Here is a 21,289-nt window from a genome sequence, read left to right as displayed (position 1 = left end):
CTAAAATCTTTGATGAATTTCTGTGAATAAATATAAGATTATTAATATATTGGAACTCCTATGATTCCTGTAACTGTAATTCGATTTCTTATATAATGTATGTGTTTTGTTAGATGAAAAAGTTGGATCCTTTTTCATCTAACAAAACATCATTAGATGAGGCCTAGTTTTCCAAAAAGTTGGAAAAGTAGGCTTCATCTAGAGCATTGTGTCCAGTTCTGGGCTCCACAATTCAAGAAGGATACAGACAAGCTGGAGGGGGTTCAGAGGAGGGCAACCAGGATGATCAGAGGTCTGGAAATAAAGCCCTATGAAGAGAGACTGAAAGAACTGGGCATGTTTAGCATGGAGAAGAGAAGATTGAGGGGAGACATGATAGCACTCTTCAAATACTTAAAAGGTTGTCACACAGAGGAGGGCCAGGATCTCTTCTTGATCCTCCCAAAATGCAGGACACGGAATAACGGGCTCAAGTTAAAAGAAGCCAGATTCCAGCTGGACATCAGGAAAACCTTCCTGACTGTTAGAGCAGTACGACAATGGAATCAGTTGCCTGGTGAGGTTGTGGCCTCCCCCACACTAGAGGCCTTCAAGAGGCAGCTGGACAACCATCTGTCAGGGATGCTTTGGGGTGGATTCCTGCATTGAGTGGGGGGTTGGACTCGATGGCCTTGTAGGCCCCTTCCAACTCTGCTATTCTATGATTCTATGATTATTTTCTATATCGTCATTGCATATATTGAAAATATATGATTTAGAATTCAATAAAACTATTTTTTAAAATAACTCTATGGGGGGAATTACCTCATGATGACTTCCCCTGGGCTTTAATTGTAGACTGGGGAGCTGAGGAGGCTACAGGCTATGGCAGAGATTATTGTACAATGAAAGGCAGGACACTTGCGCACACTCCTGGACCACCACCTATGTAAGGCAAGCACAAGGACCCCAAGTCCAACTTATCAGAACTTCTCTGAAATTTTCTTCACCGTTGAATTTCTTTTCAAAAGCAATTTCTGTTCTATCAAATTCAGTGAGAACAGCCATAAAAATGTGGGAGAATTTTTTCAAAATAGCACTAGACTTAAGTAATTCAGGTCAACACGTACACACAGCACTCTAAATTATGGGAGGGGGGATACTTATGATTCAGAACAGCAGTATAACTTCACATCATTAAGTGCTGTGTCATCACCCCACCGCCCTTGGTAACTGTGCAATTTTGTCTGGATCCCACATATGGCACCAGTGGGACAGTGCTGGCTCCATGCGCCAAAACTACCCCAGTCAAGTGACTGGCCCGTAAGTGAAGTTCCATCGTCGCAGACGAACTGGATGTTGGTGGCAGCTGTATCATCCGATCCATGCTGGGGTTCTTCCACTCTCAGAGAGAAAGAGACCAGGTAGCCTTTGGGACATAATTGAATCCCCGTCCAACTTCCCCACCTGCCAAAGAAAATAATGATGTCAAGTAGACGGTCAATGAGCACTCTCCCCTTGCTTGCCCACACAAGGTTCAAGCCCTTCTTGAGCATTCCAAGTGGGTAAGTTTACAAGAGAGTAAACTAGAATTATAGTGCATCGTTTTTTCACAAGAGATGATGATGTTGATGACGACGCATTGCATGGTCTTCATCTTTGTGATGTTTTACTGTTTGTTGCCAATGTTATGATGTCCCCATTGAGTGGGGACTAGAACCCGGATCTCCTGAGCCCCAGTCCAATGTTCTAATCACTTGTAATCCTGGTTGTGCTTTTTATATTGTATTTTGTATTTGTATTTTTAACTTGTTGGTTGTTTTATGATGGTTTTAATTTTTGTGAACCGCCCAGAGAGCTTCGGCTATTGGGCGGTATAAAAATGTAATAAATAAATAAATAAATAAATAAATAAAATAAATAATCCTAGCTCTCTTGCTCGTGAGAAAATAATGTTTCACAGGAACCTGGAGTTCCCCCCTCTAGTTCCTACCTGCCCCTGCCAGTTGTTTTTTTGGGGGTTGGGGTGGGGAGGCTTTGAGTAGAAGGAATAGATGGCAGAGACAAGAAGCAAATCCAGTTCACAAGCATTTGACCAAAAGCCTGCAGCTTCTGATAGTCAAAAGTTGCTGCCCCTGCAAATGTAGATTGTATTTCTGACACTCATGACAATAATAATAATAATAATAATAATAATAATAATAATAATAATAATAAATTTGTTACCCGCCTCTCCCTCCGGATCGAGGCGGGGTACAACATAAATGCAAATGCCATAAAACACATATAATTAGAACATTTAACACTAATACATTATTAAAAACAGCACATTATAAAAAGGCATCTTAAAATTCAACTGGGTAGGCCTGCCGGAAGCGATCAGTCTTTCTAGCTTTCTTAAAATCCAGAAGACTGTTAAGTTGACGACTCTTTCCCGGCAGGTCATTCCATAATCTGGGAGCGGCAGAGGAAAAGGTCCATTGATGTCTATCTAACCATTGATGTCTATCTTCACTTTATTCATCTAATACAGGAGTAGGCAATCTTTGGGGCATGTGAGCAGATCTGGAGACTTGAGAAACTGCCCTGCGCACAGCCATAAAATGGTCGCCATTGGTGGGCCTGTCTAATTACAAAAAGACAGTAACCTTGTCTTTTGGGAAATTAAGATGGTAGCAGCTAGAGGCTCCCACTTCACTTTTCAGAAAAGCTGCCAGGAAGAGAATATAAAAATTGTTTTTAAGCAAAAAATGTGTGTCTTGGTAGGTGTTAAGGAAAATGTCTGGGGGCACACCAATGATCTAATATCACAGCATTAGCATTAGCTGCCCCCCTCCTTAAGTGTCACCTCTGCCCCTTTTCTGGGGGCCCAATGCAAATGGCTGCCAAGAGGGAGACAGCAAGGAGAACCGGGGTTGCTGCTCCTCCTCCTTCTTGCCTCTATTGCTGCTGAGTTACTCAAAAGAGATCAGCCAATGGCAGCAAGGAAGAGGAAGAGCTCTGACCCCTTAGAAGCCAAGTCATTCCAAGAGATGCTGTCCTTTGAAGGTTTAAAATGAGCCAGAAGGCCCCACACAGTACTCTTTGTTGGCAGGGATCTAACTCAGCAGAAGCTGAGTTCCCTGCTTAGCGGGGGGGGGGGGCAGTGAATTGTGAGGTGCACTGGCCGGCAGTGAAGGGGAAAAGGCTGCTGAGTCAATCGGCACGATGATTTGGGGCCAAAGAGGCTTCCCAGCAGAATGAGATCTCTCCTTTGTCCTACCTCCAGTTCAACCTGAGCTTCCAAAAGGCAGCCCTCCCATGCAGCTCCAGGATTGCAGTTGCAAGATTAATTCCATTGTAAATAAAATGATCTGGACTGTCAGTATACTGTGTGTGGATGTTCATTTTAGAACATTTGACACAACTTGCGTTGGTGTGCTAGGCATTGGGCTGGATCCATTGGTGAGGGGGAGCAGGATTGGGCTCCCTGCTCCCCCACTGTGAGGATTCCCATAAGGGATCTCAGGGATGTGATATGGAGTCTAGACCAGCATTGGGGGTGCAGGCTGACCATGTCAGGGGAGGTGGAAAGGGGTTCACATTAGCAGTCCACACCATGGTGTGTCCCTGGCTCTACCATCCACCACCAGTGCCCCTAGCATGCAGGCCAGGAAGGGGAATCGCCAACCAGACTCAGTAAGCAGTGCTCAAGCAATGTATTTTAACCTCCCATGATCACCTTCCAAACAATAAAGCCAAGTGGAAGAGGAAGTAAAAAGGCTACTCACAGTCCAACCGAAGACTCAATTACTGCGCCATTATCACAATGCAGGCGAATTCCATTAAGGGCTGAATCGTCACCCCAGAACCCTTGCTCTGGCTCTACCTGATGGGAGAAGAGATAGAGACATGGGCATCCACTCAAGGGGGGAAAGGGGGCAGCTGCCCTTCTCCCGGGTTCCAGTTGTGACATCATCATCATCATCATCATCATCATCATCATCTATTTCTTACCCACCTCTCTGATTGGATTGAGGCAGGGAACAACAGCAAGTATAAACTATATAAAATACTTATTTAAAACATAGTATACACAGTTAAAATCATCCTAAAAACATCCTAAAAGCATATTAAAAGTAGGGCTGAGCACAGACACACACACACCCGATTTGCTCTGAATCGCAATCCGCAACTTCCAGATCGGGTCTGCTCCACTCCACGTCGATTCGCCTATGGTCCGCTCCAATGCGGGGCTCCGGCTCTGGATCGGCGCTCCGTGTCCCCCCCCCCAATAGAATTGCATTGAAAATGTCAAACACCTATAACTTTTTTAGTTTTAAAGTTAGAAACATCAAAATGGGCACCATGAGAGCTTCTACATAGATCCTGATTCATGCCATTTTGAAGCGAAACCAAGCATCCCCTGATTTTGGGGGAATATTTAAAAGATTGCCCCCCTTTTTCAGAAATGCAGTTATCTCCGTCATTTTTCCAGATACACACGTGCAACTGGCCACCATGAGAGCTTATAAATGTATCCTCATTCATGCCAATTTTGAAGGAAATCCGAGCATCCTATGATTTTTAACGATTTTTTAAAGTTTTAACCCTCAACCCTAACCCCAATCAACAAACCTGCAAACATCTCTGTCACTTTTCAAGTTAGAAACATCAAAATGGGACCCTGATAGCTTCTAAATGTATCCACATTCATGCCCATTTTGAAGCAAATCTGAGCATCCCCTGAATTTTGGGGAATATTTTAAATATCACCTCCCCATTTTCAGAAATGCAGTTATCTCCGTCATTTTTGCAGTTTGAAACTTGAAAATGAGCACTATCACAGCTTCCACCTAGATCCTTATACATGCCCATTTTCAGGGAAATCTGAGCATGCCCTGATTTTGGGGGAATTTTAAAAAATATTCCCCCACCCCATTTACAGAAATGCAAAAATATCTCATGGGCTTTTCCAGATACAGACCTGTAAGTGGGCACCATGAGAGCTTCCACATAGATCATTATTCATGCCCATTTTGAAGGAAATCCGAGCATCCCCTGATTTGGAGGGAATTTAAAAAAAATATCCCCCCACCCCATTTACAGAAATGCATCTATCTCAGGGATTTTGTAAGCTGCAGACAGCTAATTGGGCTTCTAAATAGATCCTTATTCATGGCCATTTCAAAGGAAATCCGAACATGCCCTGAATTGTGGGGAATATTTAAAGATAAACCTAAATAAGAATCTTCAACACTTCAAAAATTAACAAGGAACTACTGTACATCTTGAATAAAAGTGCTTGCCATTAAAAAAAAATTAACAAGGAACTTCAAGAAGTCTAAACAGGGTGAGCGCAGCAGCAATGCAGCTGCCTTTTCATCACCAGGAAGGTCTAATACCCTGAGTCAAAGCAAGACATGCAAAACCAGCCCTGTGAGGCGGGCACAGAGGAGGAGAAGCAGCATGCCCCTGAAGCACTGGGAGCAAGCATGCCATAGGCTTGTGGGGTTGACCCACACAGCCCATCTACATCTCCCTGGCATCAGGAGGGCAGAGAGGCAAGCAGAGAGGCACTACACGATGTACGACGACTAAGCCATAGAGCTCTGGGGAAGTCAGTCCCAGCAGATCTTGCTACCCCACAAAGCAGGCACAGACAGGCAGGCAGAGAGGTGGGCAGGCAGGCTGGCAGGCAGGCATTAAGGGGCTAGTACATTGTACAGGTTAGCCATAGATCTCTGGGGGAGTAAGTCCCAGCAGATCCTGCTACCCCACAATGACGGCACCCGGGTGGAGGAGGCAGGTGGGCAGACAGGCGGGCACAGGCAGGCAGGCTGGCTGGTGGGCATTAAGGGGCTAGTACATTGCTGCCTGCCTCTTGCAAAGGGACACTTTTTCCATCTTCAAAAAGCAAACGTCGGGCACAAGTTGGAGAAGCGCCCGCGTCTGCCTGCTTCTTCTCCTGCTTCTGTTGAGGAGCACCCAGCCAAGGACTTGAACGTTTGATTTTCACAGCCGGAGAGGCTGCCTGCTTACTGGTGCCAGTCTTGCCTTGCCCACTGCTTTCACCATGCCCAACCACAGACGGGCACCTGCTGCCTTTTCTCATTATCAATAATTATTAAAAATAATAATAATAGTAATAGTAATAATAAATGTATTTATTATTTGGGGAAATGGGAAAACTGTGTAGTGCTTTGCCCAAACTTTATTTGAATGGTCAAACTTTATTTGCTTTTTGCAAATAACAAGCAGTGCACAGCAAACACACTCACACAATCACACGCAGTCCAAACAAACACACACAGAATGAGAGAGAGAGAGAGAGAGAGAAAAAAGAGAGAGAGAGAGAGAGGATAGAATTTATTTTTGTAATTTTTTTAAATCTTTCTTTATATAGAAGTAATAAGGAAAATGAATACAAACACAGTCACAAAACACAGGGTTTAAAAGACAGGGGGAAGGGGTGGGGATTGTGAAACAAACAAACACTCCAAAAATGAACAATTATAAATTTATATAAATCAAACTAAGGCAAAACACAAAGCACAGGAAAGCTATGCAAGAAGTCAGAAACAAACAAACAAACACACCAAGCTAAATCCTATCTCCTCCAAACAAACGCAGCTACAGCACAGAACTTACTAGCTAGCCTCCTCACTCCATGAACTCCAACCCACAAAGAGAAACAAAGGAAAAACTGTCTTAGTGGCTCTGCCTTAGTCCCCCCTCCAACATTGGGATTGGAGGATGCTTCACATCAAGTGATCACTTATCATCATGACTGGGAGTTGAATCTGCCTCTCATCGCTTCAAACAAAGTTACCCCCTCCCGCTTTTACCCATTCTAAAAAAATTAATAGCAAGCAAACCGTCCTCCTTTTCATAGGGTCACCCTTAAGTTGACGAGTCTCCTCCAGCAGGCCATTCCACAGTCTGGGAGCAGCAGAAGAGAAGGTCCTCTGGGTAATGGTTGTCATTACCCAGTTGACATCATTCTGAAAGCAGCAGCTACTGGGCTGCGCCTGCCTTGTATATCTCTACTTTCCGTTTCCAGCAACATGAACAGGATGGGACAAAACATCAGTAAATTAAATATAGGTGGGGAGATGCCCGTGATTTTAACCAACACCGCAGGAGCACCTCCTCGTAAGGCAAAGAGATAGTAGCAGGCAGCAGTGCAACCATGCTGAAGTAGATCCGTTCTGAGAGGCACAAGAGCACCGTGTGCTGAGCACTCCTGTTCCATCTATCTCGACTCTCCAGTTCCCTACAATGCAGGCAGTTGAGGCCTAGCCAAGGGAGGTCAATAAATTAAATCTTGGGGGGTAGGACGAGATTCCATCAAGCTCAGTTGAGACTGGCTGCAATGGTAGGGTGACCTTATGAAAGGAGGACAGGGCTCCTGTGTCTTTAACAGCTGCATAGAAAAGGGAATTTCAGCAGGTGTTATTTGTATGCATGCAGCACCTGGTGAAATTCCCTCTTCATCACAACAGTTAATGCTGCAAGAGACCTGCCTTCTTTTGAATCTGGACACGTTAGTATCGCTCCTGCAACTTTAACTGTTGTGATGTAGAGGGAATTTCACCAGGTGCTGCATGCATACAAATCGCGCCTGCTGGCCCAGCTAGGCAGCCTCAGGTTCTGCAAGGCCCTTGGCTGGGTAGCCTGTGAGAGCATCTGCCTTGTATGCAAATGGCCAATAGTATGACAGACTCCCTTGCTGATTGCAACGATGCAAATCTCTGACCTCCCATCTTGTTCCACCTGGCCTGGGCCCCTTTTATTTAAACTGAACTATTGAGTTGTTTACCATCTGACAGGTGAGGTAAGGTGTAGGGAGGATACAGGAACGTTGCCTATTAGGAAATGTGTGCAGGGGTGTTGCTTGTAAGGTCAATCTCTGCCAGTCACAAGGGAAGGTGGACACCTTGTGTACACTGCCTTTTTGTGGCTTAATGCGCCCACCATAAACATGGTTAGGAATTGCCTGTTAATGTTGATATGCGAATGCACCTTAAAAACAATGTTTTCACACACAAAGGCTGGAAAATCACTGAAAAAAGAACACAAGGGAAAGGGAGAGGTGGATGTCCCATTATGAGGACAGCTATTCCAAATTTCATCCATGCTCATTGACATTCACAAGGAGGGGCGAGACATAATCTGCAGATTCCCAACTTTTGGGTAAAGAGAAAAGCATGTCTTCAGCCCTTGTAGAGCGCAAGATATGAGGCAAGATAAGCAGCCATTATTTTGCCTATTCATTTTGTGAGAAACTAGCCAACTCCACCATTTAGTGTTTTTAGCCAATGAATGAAGTCACAGCAATGGTTAATACACCCACTATCTGAGTGCACTAACCCTTCTGGGTGTGTTAACTACCTTGACAATACGCAATGATAGTTCATCATTATTATATCCTTGTTCCAGGAGGCTGTGGCTGAGAGTAGCTGCATTCAGATATCACTTTAAGGCATGATGGGCTGGGACCAAACGTCATACACAGTTTCTTCTAGTTGGGAGGCACCTGATGCGCCATCAAACATGAAAACCACGGATGCACCAAAAAGGGGCTGGTGCAAATAAACCCTTGGAACTTAGTAATACTGGGATCAAACTTCATACCTAGTCTCCCCTAGCATGGATACAAGCTAGGTCCCTTGAGAACCATGCACACTGACAAAGCCATTCAAGCAAAAACACTTTTTTGCCAAAAAGGTGGCATGGTGATAACTCCATAGATGTTTGCAGGAGCAGGACATAGTTCATACAAGGATGCAATTGCCCTGCTTCATTTATAGAATTTAAAAGGGGGTCTTCCAGTTGTAACCCTCCCATGTTTTCTCTCTGTTTTCTCCATCCTTTTTCTTTACACACAGACACACACACACACACACAGGAGGAAAAGATGGAACAGGTACATAGTATCTTTTTCATTCATTCATTCCAGTTACATCCCATCTTCCATCAAGGCAGCATCCATAATTCTCTTCACCACCCATTTTATCCTCATAACAACCCTGTGAGGTAAGTAGGTAGGTAGGTAGGTATTTCATTTCTATACCGCCCAATAGCCGGAGCTCTCTGGAGAGATAGTGACTGGCCCAAGGTCATCCAGTGAGGTTCATAGATGAGTGTGGAGTTGAACCCAGATCTTCCCAGTCCAAGTCTGACACTCTAGCCACTACACCACACTGGCTCCCAACAAATGAAACTGGCTTTTACTAAGTCAAACCATTTGTTCATCTGTCCACTCACAGCTCACCCGGATCTCAAGGCAAAGTCTTTCCTGGCCTGGGAATTGAACCTGGGATCTTTTGCATGCATAGTACACATACACAACTAAGCTGTGGCCCATTCTTCACAGCCCATCTCACCGCCAAATGTTGTTAACAATGAATGAAGTGACAGCAATGGTTAATACACTCACCCAAAACAAATATGACATCATAGAAAAACAGTGGAGTGAAGTAACAAGCTTATCTAAAAGGACAAGGGTTTTTTTAAGTGATAAAAAAGGCACAATGAAGTTTCTTAGGGATGGATGCTGAGATGCATGCAGCTTAGGGCACATCTAATGTAATAAATAAATAAATAAATAATAAAAATGGTAATAAATAAATAAACAAACAAATAAATCTACACCAAGCAGGATATTGCACTACGAAAGCGGTATCTAAAAGGCAGGAGCCACACAACTGCTTTATAGCGGTACTGAAATGCACTGACAACTGTTGGGGCCCATTGACACATACCATATACCACGTTCATACTGCTATATCCTGCTTGGTGTGGCTCCTGCATTTTATATATCACTTTCATAATGCAATACCCTGCTTGGTGTAGATGAGCCCCGGTCTTCATTCTTAACATTTAGTGATTTTAAAAAACCCTCTAGACCAGCCTTCCTCAACCTGGGGCACTCCAGATGTGTTGGACTACATCTCCCAGAACGCCCCAGCCAGCTGCTGGGGAATTCTGGGAGTTGTAGTCCAACACATCTGGAGCGCCCCAGGTTGAGGAAGGCTGCTCTAGACTTTGACCGACAATCCCTCCATGTGGCCAGTCCATCCACCAAATCACCTTTCTTGATTCTTTTTTGGTTGCATCTACTTTATTTTTTTAACCATCAAAACTATTAAGTACCTATCCAATCATTCCCTTACCATTTCTCTTATTTTTCATAAAGAACTAATATAACTTTATTTTAATTTTTTTATTATTGCATTTATATCCTGCCTTTTCCCTCCAAGCTGCAGGTGCTCTGCCCTCTTTTAAATCTGGTCACTCTAGTATAGCTCCATCTTATTTCTTTATTTAATTTATTTATTTATTGCATTTATATCCCACTTTTTTCCTCCAAGGAACCCAAGGCAGCGTACATGATCCTCCTCCACCTCTCCATTTTATCCTCACAACAACAACCCTGTGAGGTGGGTTGGGCTGAGAGTGTGTGACTGGCCCAAAGTCACCCAGTGGGTTTCAATAATAATAATAATAATAATAATAATAATAATAATAATAATAATAATAATAATAATAATAATTTTATTTGTTACCTGCCTCTCCCTCAGGATCGAGGTGGGGTACAACACAAATGCAAGCACCATAAAATACGTACCGTATTTCTTCGATTCTAAGACACCATCAATTGTAAGATGCACACTAATTTCAGTACCACCAACAGAAAAAAAGCTTTGATTCTAAGAAATAATAAATGCATCCACGATTCTAAGACGCACCTGTTTTTAGAGATGTTTATATGGGGGGGGAGTGCGTCTTAGAATCAAAGAAATACGGTATAACTAATTAAAACATTTAAAACGAATACATTATTAAAAGCAGCACATTATTAAAAAGGCATCTTTCCATTGCTGAATGGGAACTAGAACCCAGATCTCCCAGCTCCCAGTCCAACATTTTAGCCACTACACTACACTGGCTCATCCTTACCCTACTGTCCTCACCTTTCTTTTTCAGTTCTAGAAGTAATTTCTTCAGAGTATCCAGGGATAAAAAAGGAAGAGAGAAAGCACTGGGGGAATCTTAAAAATGAGGGCGATAGTTACCTTCAGTGAGAAACCACGAGCATATCCTTTGGGACAAAAATGGATGTTTCCCCAAGAACCCCATGGTCCTCCATTGGGCACTGTGAGGACAGAATTATGTTTTCTGGCTCCTGCATCACAGAGACAGCAGCAGAGGATCAAGAAGAGCACGGTGCTGGTGGAGAGGCCCATGGCAAGTACACTGTTCTGAACCTAGATGCAGAAATGTAGCTGTAGAGCAATACTTTGGGGAATTTATATCCCAGGCATTTGAACTGGGTCACACAACAGAACCAGGAAATACTGGGCAATATTACTCGATAATCTTGCCTTAAACAAACATTGGGTGTCAATGATGGCTCAACAGGTGATTCCTATCAAAATATACAACGCTTGTGAGAATTTGGGCTGGAACAGGTCCAAAGGAAAGCAGAACTAGCAAAACTAATATTTTTCTGTGTCTTGGTTCTGGGTCCTGCAAGTCCCTTGGCCATTCTCAGATATGATTCAGTGAGGTACTATATTTATTACTTGTCAGCTTTTCTGAGTGACACTTCCCTTCAAAACAGGATAGCATATGCTTGTCTTCAAAGTTTATTGTTTTAAATCTTACATCTTTGTATTGTTTATTTCCCATAATATTCCATGTGTATTTATTTGCATCATAACCTGAACATGTACAATTGTCAAATTTCCTTACATGAAATACTCATTGCTGCTTTACTGAATTCAGCTGGGAGAATTTATTTATTTTTTCTTGCAGCAGGCTCCTAGGTCAGTGAAAGGTTCAGTCATAGAATCACTGAATCGTAGAATAGTAGAATTGGAAAGGGCCTATAAGGCCATCGAGTCCAAACCCCCACTCATTGCAGGGATCTACCCTAAAGCATACCTGAAAGATGGCTGTCCAGTTGCCTCTTGAAGGCCTCTAGTGTGGGAGAGCCCACAACCTCCCTAGGTAACTGGTTCCATTGTCATACAACTCTAACAGTCAGGAAGTTTTTTCTGATGTCCAGCTGGAATCTGGCTTCCTGTAACTTGAGCCCATTATTCCGTGTCCTGCACTCTGGGAGGATTGAGAAGAGATCCTGGCCCACCTCTGGCTTAATTCCAGCTTTAGTGTTCCTGACACCATTTTGACACTTCGGTGCTACCTGTCTGTACTCTTCTTTTGTGCCTTCCATCCACTTCCTATGTGTATCCTTTTTGTTTTTGTTTTCAGGTCATCTCTAAGCTTTTTGTGAAGCCACATTAGTTTCTTCTGTTGTCTTCATTTTTTTTTCTTTGTTGGAATTGTTTTTAATTGTGCCTTTAAAATTTCCTTTTTTAAAAACTCCAACCCATCTTGCACTCCTTTTCTCATTAGGGCCACTTGCCATGGAACCTTACTTATCATAATTCCGAGTTTATTAAAATCAGCTTTCCTAAAATCCAGAGTATGTGTATGGCTACACCCAGCATTTGCTTCCTTTAAAATCAAGAATTCAAGTATGACGTGGTCACTTTCCCCCAGAGTTCCTGTAACTGTCACTTTATCCACTAAGTCATCCTTATTGGTCAGTATCAAGTCAAGAAAAGCCAATCCTCTAGTTCCTTCCTCCACATTCTGTAGGAGAAAGCTATCACCCACACATGTCAAGAATTTCTTCGGAGGGCCACTTTTGGCAGAATTTGTCCCCCAACAGAAGGACAAAAGGAACAGCATGTCTGCACAAATGATTTTGTTAGATTGCCTGTAGAATGATGTTTCAAGGGACAAACTTCATATGATAAGTCATTTTAATATATCATTTGTTTATTAATGAAAAATATAAACGTATGAGAGAGATAAGCTTATGCGAGAAATGTTGAAGACCAAATAACTCTTTATTTTGGATCGATATTTGCAGGTAGTGTATTATTCAGGTTGTTGCAAGAGTCTTGCAAGCTTCAAAGGCTTTTGGGACAAGTATTTGTCACAAGACATACGGAGAAAGGAAGAAACTTACTGCTGAGGATTATGATGTGTGAACCTTAAGATTTTGACAATGTGTTAAAATCAAAGCAGTAATGAGGGATGCGCAGCTGTCTCCTTGAAGGATTAGCCCCACTCATAGGAAAAGATGAAGAAAATGGAAAACTGCCAGACCTCTTCCCGGCAAGGTAATCAGGCTCGAGCATCTGATCAAGGGGCAAGACAAAACTATAAGTGAGGAAGCAAAAGGATTTCCATTCCGGAAAGGCAGACTTATATATATGAGGCTGGAGCAGGGGCAGGACGACATCATGGGGCTGATGAGAGCAAGGAACTATGAGAAGCTTCCCAAGGCCAGCAGAAGCTTGGAAGTAATAGGGAAGGCAAAGCACAGGCTTTGTGAGCTATGTATAATTGTAGGTGCTTCTTTGCAAAGACAAAGCCTGCTAAAGGAAAGGAAAGTTTATAATAGGGGACTGGAAAGGGCAATTTGCATGAGAAGACATGGAGCAAGGCAAACAGCCCATAAAGCTAGAAAGCCTGTAGGTTTTTTCACTAGAGTGATCACTTCTGCATTGCCAAAAAAAAAAAAGAGGAATTACATCACCAAAAATTAGAACAAAAGAGGATGCCAATTTGCATGTGCAAATTTTTATAGCTGCAAACGTAGAAATATTGACTATCATTTAAATAGAAATACAACACATCTCATCATAGTCAAGAAGACTGAACAAGTGGACTCTTCACCTGCTCAGTCTGATGTCCAATTGCTCACTGTTGATAGGTAACTTCTAGGCCCTTGCCGCTGCACTTTCTCTCTCTCCCATAATGGTTCCTCAACTTAAAACCAGGCTTGGAGCATTTCTATATGAACTAAAAAAAAAAACCTACACTTTTACCAGGACTTCTGCTTCTGGGTTCCTTGCAGGATTATGATCAGCTCATTGCATGTGGTTTCATCTGGGGGTTTTCTTTCTGGGCAGGTTCTCTATGGCTCCGTTCAGACAACACGTCAAACCATGCTCCTCAACCACAAAAGGGTTAACGGAATGCATTGACCTTAACACATTCCATTAGCCATTTTGTGGTTAAGCAGCATGGTTTAGTGTGTTGTCTGAATGGGGCCTGTGTTTCATTATACGTCCACTAGATGGTGCTGTGATATAGCAGCATTCTGGAAATTCACCAGAAATTTATCACGCGTTGAAGTCTCTTCTCACATTTTCCCCATAGGGAACTAAGCCACTATAATGGCCAGAAAGGATAGAAGGGGCCCTGGAGGTTGGCAACATTGTGTACGGGACCCACAAAAAAAGTGAGTGACTATCATGAGCATGCAATAAAAGCCTCATATAGAAACATTCATGGACTGGATAACTGATCAAATAGAGGCCAACTTCCAAAAGAAGACTGTCCTCTGTCCCCTGGCCACCCTATTTCTACAAAAAAAGAAGAAGAAAAAAAGCCATGTCTCAAGAAACAAGGTTCTGAGCTAACTGCCTGGGGCTTGAGAGACCCCTTGGGCTGATAACACTAACAATTGGGGCTCTAGTCTGTGCCTAAGCAGATGGAAGGCAATGGGCCTCCTTTTTTATATATAATACACCCCTTTTTCTCCTGTTATGTCTTAGGAACTGTCTTTTAATCAGTGCCTCCAGCACAAGACTCTCATTGGCTTTGGGGTTTGTGAAGACACAGCTGTGTTATACAAGCAAATTACATCATTGTGGCGGACCTGAGAAGACGTAGCATTGTGTGCTTGCTTGGAAAATGCTGGATGATTATCCTTCTGCCTCTGCGCTGTATGTTCCACATCCATCATCCACTCATGTCCTATTGCACTTTCTATGACTTTGGTGCAAATTGAGCACAAAATGTTTTCCATTCATCGTAACTCCTTACCCGCTGCACCTATTTGTCTGCAATTTGGTAGGCATAATGCCCCCCTACAGGTCTTCTATGACTGCAAATTTCACCCAATGCTGACAACCAGGAATGAATGCTTCTGTATTTCCATTGCCCATAACCTCCTTTTTTTCAGCTCCATAACTCTCAGCTAGCTGAAAATCTCCTGCTTCCTTAAAAATACCTGCCCTTTCTCCATGACAAGGTTTTGGGGCACTACTGGAGGAAATTTTATATGTTTTTCCTTCCTTTCTGAAGGCAAACAGTATTCCTCAGCAACAGAACTTGCTACATCATTCACACCTGCAAAAATTACTGTAATCTTTTGTAAAACTGCTAATGCTGCTCTTGCACATGTGCACGCACGCATGCACACAACCTATTCATGTGAAACTTGGCAGGCCTTGATCCCTTCACAAGGGGCAACTATGCCTGCAAATTCCATCCAACTCTACCAACATGTGAACCAGGAAATACTGGGCAATATTATTAGATAATCTTGTCTTAAACAAACATTGGCTGTCAGTGATGGCTCAATAGTGTAGCAAAAAGGTTTCTATAAAACCACATAAAGCTTCTGAGAATTTGGGTTGGAACTGATCCAAAGGAAAGAACAACTAGCAATTTTCTGTGACCTGGTGACATCCTGCAGCTCCCTTGCCAATTTGATAGAATACCAATGCCTCATGTTAGAATTGATCCAAATCTCATACGATAATACATTTCAATATATCATTTGTTTCTTTACGAAAATTATAAGCTTACGAGAGAGATAAGCTTATGAGAAAAATGTGGAAGACCAAATAACTTTAAGAACACATGAACATTAGAAGAGCCCTGCTGGATCAGACCAAGGGTCCATCTAGTCCAGCACTCTGTTCACACAGTGGCCAACCAGCCATTGGCCTTGGACCAACAAGGCAGGACATGGTGCAACAGCACTCTCCCACCCATGTTCCCCAGCAATTGGTGCACACAGGCTTACTGCGTCAAATACTGGAGATAACACACAACCGTCAGGGCTAGTAGCCATTGATAGCTTTCGCCTCCAGGAATTTATCCAACCCCTTTCAAAGCCATCCAAATTGGTGGCCATCACTTTATTTTGGATAAAGGTTTGTAAGGTAACCTATTATTCAGATTGGTGCAGGAATCTTGCAAGATGCAAAAGCTTCTGGGGCAAATATTTGCTCACAGGGTATTCGCTCACCGCAGTTGGTAGTACTTTGATTGTTGCAGTTAATGGACTGGCTATCTAACTTTTGTAGCAATTTGATTACTAACAAGTAGCTCAGTTGCTGGCCATTCGAACTGGAACATGGGCTTTGTTTGTTGCAATAGTGTGGCTATCACCCATTTTTGTTATTGCAGCTTGGTTACTATTACCAGCTCAGAGTCCTGGGAAGAACATGACCCATACACAACAGGGGGGGAATCCGCACGTCGTACCGAGATCGCTTCTAAGCGACCCCAGTGCAGCGTGAAAGCGATCGTGTAACTTGCCTTTGGAAGAGCCGACGAAGAGACGTCTTTGCCGCCGCCGCTGCCACCCACAGACCTCCTCGCCGACTGGCGAGGAGAGCTCGGCTGAAGAAGGTGGGGTTGAGAGTGGAAGAAGCTCTCCACCCCGCCTTCTTCCCCCGAGCTCTCCGTCCCAGCCAGCAAGGAGGTCTGTGGGTGGTGGCGGCGGCTGTGGCGGCGGGAAGGACGTCTCTTCGTCGGCTCTTCCAAAGGCCAGTTACACGATCGCTTTCACGCCGCACTGGGGTCGCTTAGAAGCGATCTCGGTACGACATGCGGATTCCCCCTGGGATGAGAATCTGGTTGGGGCTCAAGCTCTGTGACTTTTCACCAGCTTGGCCCACTGAATGTCAGCTTGCGAACCCTCATGCTTGCAGGTAATCCCAGCTTACCTGTGATCCGCCATTTTGCGCAAAATGACGGAGACACTATTTACAGAAATTGCCATTTTGCACAAAATGGCAGCCATAAATAGTGTCATTTATGCAAAATTGCTGGTGGAAATGGTCTAATGGGGATGAGCAGCTGGTGGGGGTCTGGCGAGTGGGACGTGGGACAGGCTTTGGAGGTTTCACCCATTATTAATACACAGTTATAGGGGGAATGCGAAAAATATAGCCAATTCACTTGAAGTGTAAACATATACAAAATTAGCCCTCCTGTCTTCTGTTTCATGTTATCTAGGGTCGTGTCCTAGCATTCAAAGATATTTTGGAGTCTAAGCCCTCATCAGCACTACTTCAGTATAGAACCTCCCCAAGGGGGGGATCCTTATCTGAAATCCCCTGTCTAGCAACAAACAGCTGTATAATGGCACAGCTCTGTCCTTTAAGACATTTTGAAATGACAGTTCTGTTGCATTTAGTGAGCCTGTTCTGATATCCATTCGTAGAAATGTCTCTCCACTTCTTTTCTGTATTTCAGTAGCACTTCCCCCCCACCCTTTAATTCTGGTTACATAGATCAAGTATTATAACATACACTGCAGGATCTACACTACTGCTTTATAGTGGTACTGAAGTGCACGGATAACTGTTGGGGCCCATGACACATCTACACCAAGCAGGATATAACACTATGAAAGTGATATGAAAGCAGTATATGGTATGTGTCAACGGGCCCCAACAGTTGTCAGTGCACTTCAACACCACTATAAAGCAGTACTGTGGCACCTGCCTTTTATATACCGCTTTCATACCACTTTCATAGTGGAATATCCTGCTTGGTGTAGATGAGCCCTTAGTTTCCTTACCCTCCTGCCCCCATACTCTCCATAACTCAATATATGATGATGGAGGCATTCCCTCATCTTCTTCTTTATTCACAGAATCAATACATTTCCTCCATACCCCTTCAAGTTTGTCTTCGCTTAGTTGTCCTAGCACTATCCTTAGTTTTTGAATCAATTTTTCTAAGAGAGCAATTTGCCATTCCCTCTGGTACCAATTTTCAATATGGAGCCCTTTGCCATCTTGCCAATGCTTGTTAATCAACCATCTAGCCACCGCCAGTAGATGGCTTATTAATTCCTCACTTAATAAGTTACTATCAAGTACTCTGTATAAATTTAACAGTGCTAGATGAGAAATTGGGTGAACCCATTGTCCAGTTATTGAGCTAATCTCTTGGAACACTGATTTCCAAAATAGATTTGCCTTAGGGAAAAACCACAGAACATCCCCTCCGGCATTCTGGGGATGTCCCTGGGCTCATCATTGATATTTTCCTAGGTGTAAGATACCATTTCTAGGTCAGTTTCAACATTAATTCCTTATTTTTAACTGATATTGTTTTAAATGGACATCTGTCCCACAAAGCATTCTAATCTTGTCCCTCAATTTAGATTCCTTTATCTGTTTCCCAGACCATCTGAAGTGAATCATTAGCACTTTTTTTTAAAAGTGATGTGTTCTGTCTCACCATCACTCACTCATTCTCTGATTGGCAACGCAGCACGTAGAGTTTGTCAGCTCCCCGATCTTTTCTGCTTTAATGGAATCTCTGCTTGCAAACACAGCAGAGGGTGAGGCCTACAAATCTAGCTTGCCTGGCACATCTCTGTAGGCCCCAGATCTGCAACTTTTGACTCCTGCTAACTGGAGGGAAAAGGGGGTGTATTGGAGGTAAGGGATGGAATTAGCTTTTAAATAACAAATATGTCCAGAATTCAGCATTTTCCTGTCATTAGTTCTAGTACATTGGTGTGCAGATGCTGGATCATGATATGTCCCACAACTGGGATGTAAATTGATATATGATGGTGTATTGATTGTGATGCTATCTAGATGCCCTGGAGGATGTATATTCTTTTCTAGAAAATTATTACGTTTTCTCATTTAGTTTCTTCTGATGATGAGAAACCATAATTTAATCATGGGTACAAAATTGTGTCATTCCCCCAATCATTCTCTTGTCTTCCATTTGGCACCATGAGGATAGAATTATATTGTCAGCTTTCGGTATTCCAAACACAGCAGCAAAGGATCAAGGGAAGCTTCATGGAAGGTCATCTGTTCTGGATCTAGGTACAGTGTCATATGTCAATTTATAGCCCATATATCAATCTATACCCCAGGAATATGGCTGGGTTTCCTTTCCTCAAACCTTTTGATCAAACTTTTCTAGACATCTATTTATGTGAATTAATACTTACTCCTTAAAAATATTTTTGCTCATTAATTGATAAGTGAAATCTTTTAAGTTCACTCTGACCTTGAATAATACAGCTCCATGTCTCTCATTTTCTACAAAACCCTTTTCAATTCTGGTGATGAGTTATAATTCAGCACTCTTTCTTTGGATATTATCCAAACTGCATTGCCAATTACATTTTGATAACAATGATCAAAAGTGCATTGTGAACTCATTTCATAGCCTCCCTATTGGGGTTGGACTCAATGGCCTTATAGGCCTCTTCCAACTCTATTATTCTATTGGTATCAGTTATCTTGTTATTTATTTAATTCTCTGAATTCCTGATTACCTTCTATGCAACGTGCTTAATTAACTGAGGCTTGCCACTCCAAGACAGCTTTGGTGGTGGTAGGGAATAGTTACTTTCTTCAGTAATCATCTTGAGAACATTGAGAACTGGGCCACCAACTTTTTGTCCCATGATCCTTCACCAATGGCTGTGCTGGATAGGGCTGATGGGAGCTGATGGCCAAAAAAGCCAGAGGGTACCAGTTGCCCACGCCTAACCTAGATTGACCTACTTTGGTTGTTGCAGTAAACAGACTGGCTGTCTCACTTTTGTAAGTGCAATTTGCTTACTAAAAGTAGCTCAGATGCTGGAAATTTGGACTGAATCTCCCTCCTCCAGGGTCCAAAGCAATGGGCTTTGTTTGCTGCCATAGTGTGGCCATCTGCTTTTTGTTGTTGTTGTTGTTGTTGTTGTTGTTTTGTTATTACAGCTTCCTTTTCAGGGTCAGATTGTCATAAACCCTTCACCACCCTAAACAGCTCTGCTGGGCGACACTGTGAAAGTGCAATGGAGGTGGAAAATAACTTCTTCTTTGCCACCCTCTCTGTCACACAGTAGGTTCCATGACGAGCTCTAACCAGCGTTTGATCAGATTCAGCATGGTTCTTTCTCCACTTGTGTTCCAGTTAAATCCCACTTGCTTCATTGCCTTAAGCTCCAAGGTCTACCAAGGAGCTAATTTGGCTCAGCCAAGGGAGAGATGGCACCTAAGTTAGGGGGACCATATGCCTACATTGCCTAGGTCTGGGGTGATTCAGCAAACCTGGCAGTTTGCTGGTGGGGCGAGGGGTGGTGGTGCAGAGGAAACAGTTTTTTAGGGCTCAATGCATTTCCAGTTGGAAGAATCCTCTTCAGGGACAAAAGAACCAATTTCTTCAAAGGAACTCCTTAAACAATGTTATTCACTGTGAATAAGCCAGGTTGACACCTACACCAAGCAGGATATAGTGGTATGAAAGTGGTATGAAAGCGGTATATGGTATGTGTCAGTGGGCCCCGAACAATTGTCAGTGCACTTCAATACCGCTATAAAGCTGTAGTGTGGCTCCTGCATTTTATATACTGCTTTCATACCACTTTCATAGTGCAATATCCTGCTTGGTGTTAGATTAGGCCCTAGTACCTTGATTCTTCTGCGGTTTTGAGGTCTCTTCTTTTCTCTATTCTCTATACTTGTGCCTTCCTTTCTTTTCACCTTTTCCAGTACTTCTTCACACAGCTAAACTGCAGAATTCACTACCATAAGATGTGGTGATGGCCTCCAATTTGAATGGATGTAAAAGAGGGCTGGATAAATTCCTGGAGGAGAAGGCTATCAATGGCTACTAGCCCTAATGGCTGTGTGCTACCTCCAGTATCATAGGCAGTAAGCCTATATGCACCAGTTGCTGGGGAACATGGTGGGGAGGTGCTGTTGCACGGTGTCCTGCTTGTGGGTCCCTGGTCGACAGCTGGTTGGCCACTGTGGGAACAGAGTGCTGGATGAGACGGAACCTTGGCCTGATCCAGCAGGGCTTTTCTTATGTTCTTAGAAAGCAACATGTCTGTGTTCAGAGGCAATATGCCCTGTAGCCAGCCTTCCTTGCTAGGTGGGGTAGCCACATTTTAGGTGACGGGTTTAAAGCGGTGAGGCACATAGTGCCAACCAATCCCACCCCACCCCCACTCACTGGTGGGGAAAATGTGAGGGCCAGGCCAGGGGAAGTGATAGGCAGTGGTCCCCCACCCTCATTCCTCCCTGCAAAGAATGTGTTAACTTACATCATGGGCTATGTAAAGGTCACGTTAACAGAATATTTAGTATGACTGTCAGGAATTAAATGATTGTCATATTTTTTGTTTCATGAGAAAAAAAAGGAAGTTAAGACTACAATGAACAAGGAAATGCCAAAATGTGTAAAACAAACA

The 21,289-nt window shown here is 43.2% G+C and overlaps 1 protein-coding gene across 1 annotated transcript; it reads right to left on the bottom strand.

Annotated features, from left to right (window-relative positions):
* Positions 1–1,142: 1,142 nt before the first annotated feature.
* On the bottom strand, positions 1,143–11,210 carry LOC134399652 (vitelline membrane outer layer protein 1-like). Its single transcript, XM_063127733.1, has 3 exons — positions 11,040–11,210; positions 3,750–3,847; positions 1,143–1,446 (listed from the first exon to the last, which is right to left on the bottom strand). The coding sequence occupies exons 1-3, from the start codon at positions 11,208–11,210 to the stop codon at positions 1,143–1,145; spliced, it is 573 nt and encodes a 190-aa protein (XP_062983803.1).
* Positions 11,211–21,289: the final 10,079 nt, after the last annotated feature.

Source organism: Elgaria multicarinata, chromosome 5, assembly GCF_023053635.1.
Source record: "Elgaria multicarinata webbii isolate HBS135686 ecotype San Diego chromosome 5, rElgMul1.1.pri, whole genome shotgun sequence".
Classification (NCBI taxonomy): Eukaryota; Metazoa; Chordata; class Lepidosauria; order Squamata; family Anguidae; genus Elgaria; species Elgaria multicarinata.
This window is presented reverse-complemented; position numbering and strand designations above follow the sequence as displayed.

Coding starts and splice junctions, on each gene's coding strand:
- LOC134399652 (XM_063127733.1), bottom strand. CDS start 11,210: ATGGGCCTCTCCACCAGCACCGTGCTCTTCTTGATCCTCTGCTGCTGT. Junction 3,848..11,039: donor CTCGTGGTTTCTCACTGAAG/GTAACTATCGCC, acceptor TTCTCCCATCAG/GTAGAGCCAGAGCAAGGGTT. Junction 1,447..3,749: donor ATTGAGTCTTCGGTTGGACT/GTGAGTAGCCTT, acceptor TTTCTTTGGCAG/GTGGGGAAGTTGGACGGGGA.